Genomic DNA, 12,352 nt, shown 5'->3' with positions numbered 1-12,352 from the left:
TGTGTTTCACAATGAACCTTATTAAGTTTTGATGATAACAAGGTATTAAAAATTGTCAATTGGTTATTACTAATAATTGTTCAAGTGTACAGGACCAAAGGCTACTCAAGTTATTTCAATAGGTCTTGGAAGAACAATGGAAAGAAAAAGAAATTCTGAGCATCTGAAGAAAACTGCTCCTGAAGCTAAACTGCTCCTGAAGAGATGACGTCATCAGAAGCAGAAAGTCATCAGAAGCAAAAGTTTTCATCAGAAGCAATATCTTCACCAGAAGCTACATTTGATCCTTTAATCAAACTGAAGATTCAAAGTAGCTGATTTTCAATTCAGTCTTATCAAAGAAGAACGAAGAATTGAAAGGGAGGTATCAACGGATATATGGATAGCACTGAGCTCTTGTCTCTCGTTAATAGAGTTGACAAAGTACAAGTGTACAACCACTACCTCCACTACTCTGTTTTCTGTCTACGCTACAAGACAAAACAACAGCCATGCCTGCAGAATTGTACACTCAAGATGGGAAGGAATTTGAAGTTTATTCTTCAAAGGACTACACCCAAATCAGGCAAAGGATCACTGGTGGATAATCAAAGGATTTCAAACGACTCTTTAGACGTGCTGATTATCTCAACGTCTCTTTCACGCCTCTATAAAAAGGAGTGAAGACTTGAAGATAATATAGAGAAATACATAAGTTCAAAAGCGCCAAAACTCTGTCAATTTGATTCTACAAAGCACACTGAATTTCTGCACTGATTTGATACATCTTAGAAATTCAAAGTCTAGAGTCTTTTCTGTATTGTATTGTGAACACCACTGATTGTATATCAAGTGTTCAATTCAAACTCAATTCTCTGTATTTTTGTTTGATTAGAAGTCTCTCGCCTGCGTGCTTGAGCATTAGAAGTCTCTTGCTTAGTGCTTGAGCATTGGAAGACTCTTGCGTGTGTGCTTGAGCATTGTTTTGTGAAGTCTCATACTTTGAAAGTATTGAGCAGTTGTAATCTTGTGATTATAGTGAAATCTCCTTGGAAGTGCAAGGGGGACTGGACTACTTCCGTGTTGTGGAAGGAACCAGGATAACTGCTTGTGTCTTTGTCTTTCTTTTCTCTGCTCTGTTCTTTTCCGCTGCAATCTGACTCTGATCATTTCATCAGAAGCAATCAAACTGCTTCTGAAGTTTTATCAGAAGAAGTATTTTTTAAGAGAAAAAGAAAACACAATTCAACCCCCCCCTTCTTGTGTTTTTCACCTTCAGTGTGAACTGATGAGTCTCAAATCCCAATTTTGAAGCCGGTAAGGAACTGATCGCCAACACGAAAACAAATCTACACGCCACCAACCCACTGCATCTAACATGACAACAACCAGCTTCAAAGACCATTTCTAGCCATACAGATCACTGTTGACAAAGACGACAACGCCCCCATTTTCGGTGAGACCATATATGAAAAAACGCAACTTTGGAGCAATGTCGAGCTCATAATTAGAATCAGACCTTGAAGGGAAAATTCAACCACGATTTGTAGGATAACACAAAACCCGATGACAATGGCGGCGAAAAACCCAACCACCGTCGTTGAAACACAACCACAATGCTCGCTAACCAAACCACCACAAAACAGAGGAGATTCACGGCGGTTTCAATAAACCAAGAAGAAAAACCTGATCCACAAAACATGAGACAACCGCATTAGACTATCACTGTCTAGAAACCAAATTTGAGAGTAACAATCCATAGCAGGTGCTGACTGGTTTGATGGAACCGATCCTAAAAAAGGGGTTCTAGGAGGTGGTCAAAGAATCACACCACAACCTCCTTGATGCGTGAGGTTACATTGTGAAGGGAAGGTTTGAATTTGGTAGGATGAGCAAAGAAGTAAGGTGGAGGAAAAGGAAGGCGGCGACTCTCACAAAAATTGTTATATCTTTTAAAAATTTAACCTTTTTTGATTTATTTTTTCAATTTTAAATATGAGAATAGAGTACCGCATAATGTCAAAATTTTGAAATGAAATTAAACTACAAAAATCAAATAATATTTGGAAAACCTAATTATCTGTAAACCTATTAATTTTTTTTAAATAAAATGAATCCCGTGCTTGGCACGGGAAGTTACACTAGTAATTAACAAGTTTAAGTTTATTTTGTAAAACGGTACTACCTCCGTCCCTAAATATATGAGCCTTTTGCAAAAATTACGGAGATTAAGAAAATTGGTTGTAGTATTAAATTTGTATATAATTACTATTGTTTTTATAATTTTATCATTAAGAGAGAGTTAATTTATGTTTTCAACATAATATTTATTGTTGATTGAAGAAAAAGATGCAAAATAAATAAGGGTATGTTGGTAAAGAAATAATTATTATAATTGAAAATACCAAAGAGCTCTTATAAAAAAAGACAATTTTTTTCCTCAAAAGTGTTTTATAATTAGAGACGGAGGTCCTAATAGTTAAAAAAAAGCTATTCTAAAATTAAGCTGATTCTCCCTAAAAAAAAATAAAAATTAAGCTGATTCTCTCGAGCTAAGTTCCTTCTAAAAAGAAAAGAACTCTCTATCGAGTGAGAAAAAAGGGGTTTTTGTTCATAAGCGGCGTATCTCAGCCTTCATTTCTTGTTTCGCGATCGAAACGTAACGCATCACATTCAATGGATTCGTATCAGCAACAACCTCACGGTGGTGGTTACATGAGACCACCACCTCCGCCACACACGGCGGATCCTCACCAACAACAACATCACCAGTTTCATCAAATCCCGCCTCCTCCTCCTCCACAAGGTCCCTGGTTCACCCCTCAATTTCAGTACCAAACCCCCTCACCTCCGCAACAGTGGCCTCCACCGCCAGCTCCGGCGCCTCCTCCGCAGTCGAATCCATATGCATATCATCCTAATCAGTTTCCTCCACCTCCGGCGCCACCTCCTCCTCATCATGCTCGTCCTCCTCCGCCGCAGTTTCAGCCTCACTCTCACCTTCCTCAGCCTTATCCTCAGGTGAAATTTCTTCTTAATTAGGGTTTATTTCATTTTTGATACTTATGATTTTGTTAATTGTTTGATTTTTTTTATAGGAATGGAACAACAACCCTGGCTGGCCACAGAATCAAGCATATCCAGGTTTGTTTTGATCTATAAAGCACGGACACCGACACCAGTAACGATAATTGATTGTAATCACATGTGTCCGTGTTAGACACCGACTTGTGTCGAACACCGGTTGTGCTTTCGATCAGGAGTGTCAGTGCTATAGAGGTTTTGATATGCTTTTGCCAGGAACTTTGTTTTCTTAATTTTTTTTTTTTTTTTTACTAGAGTCAGGGTTTTGATTTTTGTTACTAAGTTAAAGTCTGAAGGATTTGGTAGTTATCATCAACTTTAGAGGGGAAGCGTTTTAAGAGCAAATGGAAAAAGAAAACAATGAAAATGCATGTATTATTGTGTTGTGATGTTGGTTTATCTTTTCTATTAGTTGAGTTATGGTGATCTATGAAGCACAGACACCGGACACGACACTCACACGTCGACACCGATAATAATTTGAAAAATTCAATGTAATCACATCGGTGTGAGACATTGACACATGTCTGACATTGGACACACCTTTTATCAGAAGTATCAGTGCTGCAAAGATAGTGATCTTATATTGACCGAGTGCATTGTTTTGTCGTTTTAGAAATATGATTCACATTGTGTTTCATTTTTATTTTTTTATTAATGAAATTGTTGTGATTTGTTACTTGATACTGAGTATCGACCAAAAGGGATACATGTTTGTGTATGAGAAAGAGGAGTAAGGATATTGTTATCAAAACCAAGTTTCAACTGAAGTTTGTAATAGCGTTGTCAAATAGCAGTGATAGCAGCACTATAGCATAGTGGATTTTTTTGAATCCACTATGAAAACCACAACGCTATCCTAGTTTTACTATTTGGGCACTAGTGGCTACTATTCCAGTTTCTGCTAGCTGATGTAGAAAAAAGAGAATTTTAGGGGTTTTCAATTGATAAATCTGAAGACTCTACAGGTGTGTGTCAGATAGGACCTATTTTTAAAGGTAAAAAACTGAAAAGTCAAATAGTATTATCCCTGTAATATGTAAATCTTTCAATATGTAAGCTATGCCCTGCCTCCATTCGCTTTATGATTTGTATGCAGTGTGCCTTTTTTATGTATAATTGCCTTATTTCAACAGCTATGCTGCGCCAACTATATGCCTGCAATGCTATACGCTATTTCACATAGCGTATTAAGCGTTTCCCTAACATGTATTACTAATAATTGGCTTGGCATGTTGTCATTGAATGTATGAAGTGATACAACTGTGCAGCATATTGTTTTGGTTTGCTACATGTCTCTTGATACTTTTAAAGTACTATTTGGTCACTTGGAAACATGGTCCCCTTCCATACCAACTTTATATATGATTTCTTAATTTAGTGAGTATTGTTTTTTTGTTTGCCATAACGGCGTGATTGTATAGCCCATACGAACGAAGAAGATTGGGCTGCCAAGGCCAGAGCATGGGCTGATGCTAAGTCCGCAATGGATAATCAGCATCCACAACCACATTATTCGCCTGCTGGAAGATTGCCAGAGCAAACCCATTATCATGATCCATATCAGCAATCTGTAGACCCACGTTATACCGATGTTCAAAACCATTCTCATTCATCATCAGGCTATCAACAATTTTCCTTCGTAGATCCATCTATGCAGCGAAATTCAGGACATTCCCAGGAGGCTCCATCTGCCAGTTTAGAGGCAGCTTATACTTCAGATGGACATTCATACAGTACCAGAGACGGGACCAGCGTCGGGGATCCAAATGCTTCGTTTGAACAAGCAAACTTGCCTACAAATCCATCAGTTCATCCGCAGGAGGTACCTTCTAGTTATAGTTCTGTTGCAGGTAATTATTTATTTATTTAATATATTGATATTGCAAGTGAAGCTCTGTGGCAATCGTTCATTGATAATATTCTAAAATTTCCCTATACTATAGTACTTGTAATGTGATAATGTTAAAGTTTGGTTCAAAGAGAGTTCATGGTAGTTGGATTAGTATAATTTTGCCATTGGATTCGCTTGCTGAATCGCTAGAACTTTGCCGGAATAGTAGTAGGAATCTCGATTTTGTTCTATTTCCAACAATACAGATCTTAAGAGTTGGGTGGGAGCCAAACTGCTACCGTGGGGTGATGAACCGAGTTAGTGTTGGGTTGATGTGGCTGGAATGTCATTGTTTGGGAGGTCTTCAAAGATGGCTTAAAAAATATTACCTCATAGCTGTCGCTTTGGAGGCCCACATGGATATAGACACAACAGACTTATGATTGGGACAACTGCTTTGGAGTGAGAAACCAAAGGGTTGGTTGATAAAAATTATGGTTCTAGTAATTAATGTTGAACTAAGGAACATTATTAGAAACCCGATAATAAATGTACATATAAAGGAAATATTATTTTATATCTTTACGTAATTGTACAATTTTATTATGTTTAAAATATATCTGCTGTTTTTAAGAATTGACCACGATTCTTATGACTCATGAATTATTTTGATTCAGGACTGATAAAATAGGTCTTCCGATTTTCAATTTGATTCATGGTTTGATAACCATGAGAGAGATCTCTTTCAACTTCTGCACATTATCGTCTTTACTATTGTTTTAAAAATATGCTATCAGGCTATCATAATTCTTGTCTTTAGACAACAAGTATGATTTTATAAATTTTTTGGGCAGGAAAAAGCATTATTACCAGGGTGGGGGATGATAACTTACCCTCCCAAGAGAAACGATAAAGCCTAAGGAAACAAAAGTTATAACGTCCATAGGAAACCACACGTAAGACAACCAAGGAGAAACTAAGAAACAAACCCCACAACTAGGCCAAAATTTTCCTACGCCTGAAAATCTGCAAGAAAGAGAAAAAGCATTCTAAAATACACTTGAACCAACACTCTTTTTGCATTCAACAAAGTAGACGGCATTAAATCTACAAAAATCAATTTAAGGCTTTTAATTCCTTTAGATCATCCATAATAACTGTTATTGGTTATCGAAGTTTCTTTTCGACATTTGTACAGAAGGTATATGGCAGAAAAAAGTCATAACCCCAACAGACAACAGTATATCCATTGACAAGAAGTAACTTCTCCATCCAATGTGCTCATTTCAGCCAGAAGGTTTCTGCTTTTCAGTATCTTTACAAGTACATTTGCCTTTTCAAAACCAGCATTATTAGAATTACCTTCTAGAAAACTATTCTTGTTTCCTATGGGTCATGCCATCCTATACTTGAAATGCTGTCAACCACAAGTCCTCAACACTTGTTGATTTTGAGAAAACTCATTTAGTTGTAATTTGTCACAAAAACCAAGGTCTCCTGAACTCTTTGTTGATCAATTTTGCCATTCTGGAAGTGAGATTGAAACACTGGAATGCATTCATATATTACTCATGTAGGTCTGGGTCCGTTGACATGCCTTTGTAACACAACAAAACAAGTAGATCCGAAACTGTTTTAACAGAAAGTCTACTTTTATGTTTGGAAATATTGGGAACCATATTTAAAACCGCATGATTCCTGTCAAGAAAATAGTTTGGAATTGTATCTATGTGCTAGTTGAGCTGAGGCACGGGTGGCTCAAATTTAGGAATAGTTGCGTGTTTTTTTTCCCACATTTCCAAGTGCTTTAAAATAACAAGGCAATATCTGTAATAAATGAAGTCCCAATGAAATGGTCATGCTATATAGCAATGTCATAAAATTCGTTATTCACTTCAATGTGCATTGGTGCTTAGCTAGCTTTCAAACAAGTTGTTTATAAGGGGGTGCAAGACTATTTGTTTATGTCAGCCATCTTGTTGTTTCCTGTACATTGTTGATTGTAAGATGATATAGGGATTGTGTGAGCCAATATATTTCTTAGCACCACACTGCGTTACCTGCAAAATTTAACTCATTTCACACGTTTGCAGAAGACTTGGGTAGAACCCACCCCCTGCCATCAGTGCTGCTTTATTTTGTATCTGATGATTATGATTATTAGACGAGTGTTAAATATTTTCTTTCTAAAGATGAATTTTCAAACTGCCAGTCGTCAGAATTATCGGCGAGAGAGGGTTTATAAAGATAACTAAGCTTTGATGAATATAAGCATGCCCTTTGAGAGCATGATTCCAGGACTTGGAGGCTTTATTTTGAACTTCAGTGATTCCTGTTTTCCCTCATTTGTAATTCCATGTTCAATCTGAATACTGATTTACAGGTAAAGAGGCAGCTGATCAGGCTCAACAATCGTATGCAATGATGTCTTTGCCAAGTTCCTCATCTCAAGAACAATACCATGTGCAACCATCAATGCATGCACCATCGTTTGCATCTCACAGCCATTCTGTTGACTCGTCTATCAATCTTGCAGATCAACCTTTAAATTTTGCACCTACGTTTAGTCGTGACAGTGACCTGCAAATGCAATCAACTTATAATCATCATGATTCTGCTTCTTCAATGAATAACTGGGGGGCTCCAGTGGCACCTGGTGTTGTTTATCCACCAATACATCCAAGTCATCCCTCAGGGCCACAGGTTATAAATTTTGACACATTTTGTTTTTTTCTTGCAACTAGTATGTTTCTTTTGATACACCTGACACTTGGTTAATTTAACAGCATGACCCTTCTATTACTACTCCTGGTCATGTAGCAGCACCATATGGAAGGTTTCCTGGACCTGGTCACCCTCCAACGATTCCAACGAATGGTGCACCCTATTCCCTTAACACAGCAGCTACAATTCATCCTACTGCAGCTTTTTCTGCTGATGCATATGGTGTTTCTGGTGTTCCTGAACGTCCCAAGAAGGTAAGTAATTTTTGAAGGTTAGTGCTTTGATGTATATGATTCATCAAATCTCATGTTGGAATTATTTTTCAGGCGTCAGTCCCTAACTGGCTTAGAGAGGAAATAAAGAAAACAGTCATCACTGCTCCTTCTGCCGATCATCCAAAAGTGGAAGAAACACTTGGGGTTGATGGCATTGATAAATCATATGTGAAGGCTGATGATGAGACAGACAGTAAAAGTATTGATTCGTCTAGATCAGCTGAGGATGAAGAGGAGGAAGAGGTTTGCTTCTTTACTATTTCTTACCATAACCATAAAAATAAGCTCTCTCTCTCTACACACACACACACACTTCATTTGTTATTGAATGTCCATCCACTTCAGATTTGATCTGACATATGTAATATATATGATCAGGTTGAAGTAGCTAGAACTGCAGCAATCAACCAAGAAATAAAAAAAATTCTTACTGAAGTTCTTTTGAAGGTAAGCATTGTTTGAAACATGAATTGTTGTCTTTTTTTTTTTTAATAATGAATTGTTGTGTCTTGTTTAACATCTGTTTTTTGGTGGAATAAAAATGTTAAATAAGACACGACAATTCACGAATAACATCTGTATACTGTCTGTAGCAGAAAAAGAAATTACAGTTCTAATTTTATAGCTTCTTCCTTAGGTTACTGATGAATTGTTTGATGAAATTGCAACCAAAGTTCTCAGTGAAGACGATCTGACTGCTGAAGGTAAGCCTGATCCTTCTAATTTTCTCTATCTTCCATACACACAAATGGTTAAATGGTAGCTATGGAGTATTAGGTATTGAAAGTTCGAACATTTTTTTGTTTCACCAGTGGGTTATAATGTTAGCACTTCAAACCATAAGGCATCAATCTCTCCACCCTCTGCACCGGTTCCTAAGGCAACTGCTAAAGTTTTAGTTCCAGTTAAAGCAAAGGAAACAGAGAATGATGGTGCCAATGAAAAATCTAATTCCAGCTCTCCTGGAGATGTTTTAGGTCTTGGAAATTATGGTTCTGATGCCGATGATGAAATTGAGAGTTCCACTGTGCCTGCTCCTGCAAAAGATGATGCGTATATGGTGAATAATACAGCCAAAACCAACTCATCGCTATCGAGAAATAGCAATGGTGCTGCCATTGATCAATCACACGATGCTAAGATGACCAAAGAATCTGATTCCAATGTAGTTTCTAAAGATGCTAGGGATAATGGGCTTGATGAAATTGAAAGAAGCCATAATAGGTTTAATGGTTTTAGCTCGAAAGACATGTCAGGGGTGCCAAGAGCTGAATTGCGTGAACAGAATGGCGTAGAGAAAGCAACGGATGACCATCTAGGTAAGGAAAGCAGAAGAAAATCAGAAAAAAATGACCGACATGACAAGAGTTCTTCCGAGAAGGATTTTAAGGAGGTAAAAAGTAGTCATAAGACCAGGCCAGATGAAAAAGGTGATGAGAGCAAAAGAAGAAAGGATGAAAGAAATCAGAAAAAGGAACAAACAGATTACATCAGTGAGTCAAAAGAAAGAGTGAAGGAGCAGAATGATAGGCATGGGGAGAAGGCAAAGGAATCAGAATCAAGGAAAAGGTCCTCCCATGTTGATGTCAAGGATGATAGGAAGGGAGCAGAAAAGGCTCATAGAGGTAGTACCACCGAAGATACTAGCCGGAAAAAGGAACATACAAAGGATAAGGGGGAGAATAAATCTAGGCGAAGAGAAGCTAGTGACCACAATAGGCACAAAAGAAGACGATCATCGTCAGTAAGCAGTAGAGGTAGAACCAGCAAGGATCATAATCATGCCGATGATTCAAGTGGTGAAGGCTCAGAAGGCTCAAAAAGGTTCAGAACAGATTCCATTTGCCTTTCATTTGTCTGGTTGTCATATGTTGCCTAATTTCATTTTTGTACTGCAGGAAGCTGCGTTCGAAGAAACGTGACTTGTCACCATCTCCAGTCAGGTCTAAACGAAGGTATTATTTATAAAAAGACTCCTTACCTTTTTCAGGTTTGCAATATCAATGTGTATTTCAGATCATCTGTCAGATGTGTAGATGAGCTGTTTATGTATATGGCTTATAGTATTATCTTTCTTCCTGTTCAGACATATAACACATTTACAGTCATAGTAATTCTCAATTGTTTCATGTTTTTGGCATATAATTTGTTAGTGTATCGTTTTGTTTCCCTGGTTATTAATAGCATTTTGGTAAAACAAACATCATCTCTTAGTTTGATGTGCTGTCTTAAAGTGGCCAGGTCATGATTAGGATACACAATTTATTGGTCATAATGCAATTCTTTACTTTCGTTATGTGTGTCTGTTCGAGCTTGCCTGCTTTTCTGCATTTTCCATTATTGATTCCAGCCCTAGGCCAGTCTTTTCACAACTTAAGGCTCAGGGTCATGATTGCCTCCCCCAGATCTTTTGACCGAAGTACTATGTTGCTATCTTAAGACCAGAAATACATATTTAATCCTGCATTGTTTATGGACTTCAACTTCAGCCCTCTAACATCTTTTATGTGTTTAATTGTTTATCATTTATTTACTTGTTTGGGAGATTAGAAATATTTAGTTATCAATATTTTATGATAGTTATCTAAATGTGGAAAGAAGGTATTTTCAGACATGTATATGATCAGTTTTACCCTGCTGCAAAAACATCATTATTTACCCCTGGATCTTAGTGCAACTTGAGAGATTACTATTACAAAGTAGTGAGTTTGCCTAAAGATTGTTGATACTTGAATTGTGTGTGACTTATGATAGTTGACTTATTTTGTACCTTATTTCCGCAAAAGCATTTAGCTATGATTTTTGGCAGTTTGAGGATCCAGAAGCTGATATTTTATACCACTGATTTAATCATTTCAGTGTTTCTGTAGTTGAAAACTTGAAGTTCTAATATCGTATATATTGCTTTTTAAATGGAATGATTTTCTTGCTGTACAAGTTGTTATGTTCGGAATAATAAACATCTTCATGCATTAATTACTCTACTGTGTGCTATCTTGATTTATTTGTCTGCCATCTGTAATACAATATTAGAAAAACCCAAGAAACTTAAAACTTTGTGCACAAATATGTGGCATTTGTTTATTTTAGACTGTCAGGGTTTCTATGCCTTGAGTGTAATCAGGATGGAGAATAACAACACTAGCACATTTATATCATTAGAAACAAATTAGATTTTTGGTAGTAGGTTGCTTCCAATGGGAGTGTTGACACTATACCAGGTTGAGCTATTTTTTATAAACTTCGTTTACTTTAAACTCACCAAGTCAGTACGGTGGTTTCATTTTTAGACAAGTTTCGCGGTCTCCTCATAGCAAGCGTTCTCATCGCGGGCATTCTCCCTATTCTTCTCTTGATAATTCCAGGTTTGTTGCCATTAAGTTAATCATGTTTAAGGTTTATATTTTTGAGACAAACTACCATCATCATATAACAATATAAGCTACTCAGGTGAATTTGTATGGGTTCCCATTTATACTACAGCTGTGCCTTGTTTATTTACAGGGTTTCCTTTTTATGCAGGGTAAGAAGGTCAAGATCCAAATCACCAGTTCGGAAGCATAGGTCAAGATCCAGATCACCTGTTCGGAAGCATAGGTCAAGATCCAGATCACCTGTTCGGAAGCATAAGTCAAGATCCAGATCACCTGTTCGGAAGCATAGATCAAGATCAAAATCACCTGTTCGGAAGCATAAGTCAAGATCACCTGTTCGGAAGCATAGGTCAAGATCCAGATCACCTGTTCGGCAGCATAGGTCAAGATCCAGATCACCTGTTCGGCGGCATAGGTGAACGGCGAGGACAGCTGTTAATGACAGTTGTTGATGCTTCTACCGGGTTCGTACAAGAGAACATAGTTATGGAAGATAGGCTAAGGTTGTTATGCATGGTCTTCGGAAGGACTATCGTTGGGGATCTATTAAGAAGTGACGACTTGCCCTATTTTTGTAGGTTCAAGATAGAGATACAGTTGCTTTCCTGATCTGCTACTCTTCTTTGGGAAGAACTGGTATAAAATTCCGGTAGAGTTGGATATGTGTGGAATATGTTTTGATTTGATGTAAAAAAACTTGACGGTTCCAAGCTATATCTTTTTGATAGAATTCTGTTGTGTATTTAAGTTCCACCGATATTAAAATCCCCACTGACAAATTTAATAGATGAGATAGTAATCCAAATTTTGCCTATTCCATTAGAGGAATGTTTCAGATAACTTTAGTTTCATTAAATTGCTACCCATTTGTCATATTTCCCTCCTCTTACTGCTGTCTGACTGATACTCAATCCAACTTAGTAAATAGTGAATAGATGAGTTGAGTGGATCAATTTTCAAATTGCAGGGTAAGATGAAGCTTATGATTTTCGTTGCCGGTACATTCTATGAGGATGAGGATTCGAGTAGCAATGACTACTTTTCCAAATTAATAGAGTTCATTATAGTGTTATAATTATATT

The 12,352-nt window shown here is 37.2% G+C and overlaps 1 protein-coding gene across 2 annotated transcripts; it reads left to right on the top strand.

Annotated features, from left to right (window-relative positions):
* Window positions 1-2,523: 2,523 nt before the first annotated feature.
* LOC11424623 (serine/arginine repetitive matrix protein 2) lies at window positions 2,524-12,087 on the top strand. 2 transcript variants are annotated; one of them, XM_024772443.2, is made up of 12 exons: window positions 2,524-3,000; window positions 3,078-3,123; window positions 4,488-4,916; window positions 7,281-7,600; window positions 7,684-7,875; window positions 7,948-8,139; window positions 8,275-8,343; window positions 8,534-8,600; window positions 8,709-9,720; window positions 9,795-9,851; window positions 11,187-11,261; window positions 11,419-12,087. In XM_024772443.2, the coding sequence occupies exons 1-12, from the start codon at window positions 2,656-2,658 to the stop codon at window positions 11,687-11,689; spliced, it is 3,075 nt and encodes a 1,024-aa protein (XP_024628211.2). In that variant the 5' UTR covers window positions 2,524-2,655; the 3' UTR covers window positions 11,690-12,087. The 2 variants fall into 2 exon arrangements, with proteins under 2 accessions (XP_024628211.2, XP_039684552.1); XM_039828618.1 differs by lacking the exon at window positions 11,187-11,261.
* The last annotated feature ends 265 nt before the right edge of the window (window positions 12,088-12,352 follow it).

Source organism: Medicago truncatula, chromosome 8 (genome assembly GCF_003473485.1).
Source record: "Medicago truncatula cultivar Jemalong A17 chromosome 8, MtrunA17r5.0-ANR, whole genome shotgun sequence".
In the NCBI taxonomy this organism is placed as follows: domain Eukaryota; kingdom Viridiplantae; phylum Streptophyta; class Magnoliopsida; order Fabales; family Fabaceae; genus Medicago; species Medicago truncatula.
The sequence above is the reverse complement of the archived record's forward strand: the minus strand, read 5'-3'. Positions and strand labels throughout refer to the sequence as shown.

Excerpts from the sequence above, each read along its gene's own strand:
- LOC11424623 (XM_024772443.2), top strand. The coding sequence starts at position 2,656 with ATGGATTCGTATCAGCAACAACCTCACGGTGGTGGTTACATGAGACCA. Across the intron at positions 7,601-7,683 it reads GTCATCCCTCAGGGCCACAG|CATGACCCTTCTATTACTAC; the intron begins GTTATAAATTTT and ends TTAATTTAACAG. Across the intron at positions 9,852-11,186 it reads CCAGTCAGGTCTAAACGAAG|ACAAGTTTCGCGGTCTCCTC; the intron begins GTATTATTTATA and ends TTTCATTTTTAG.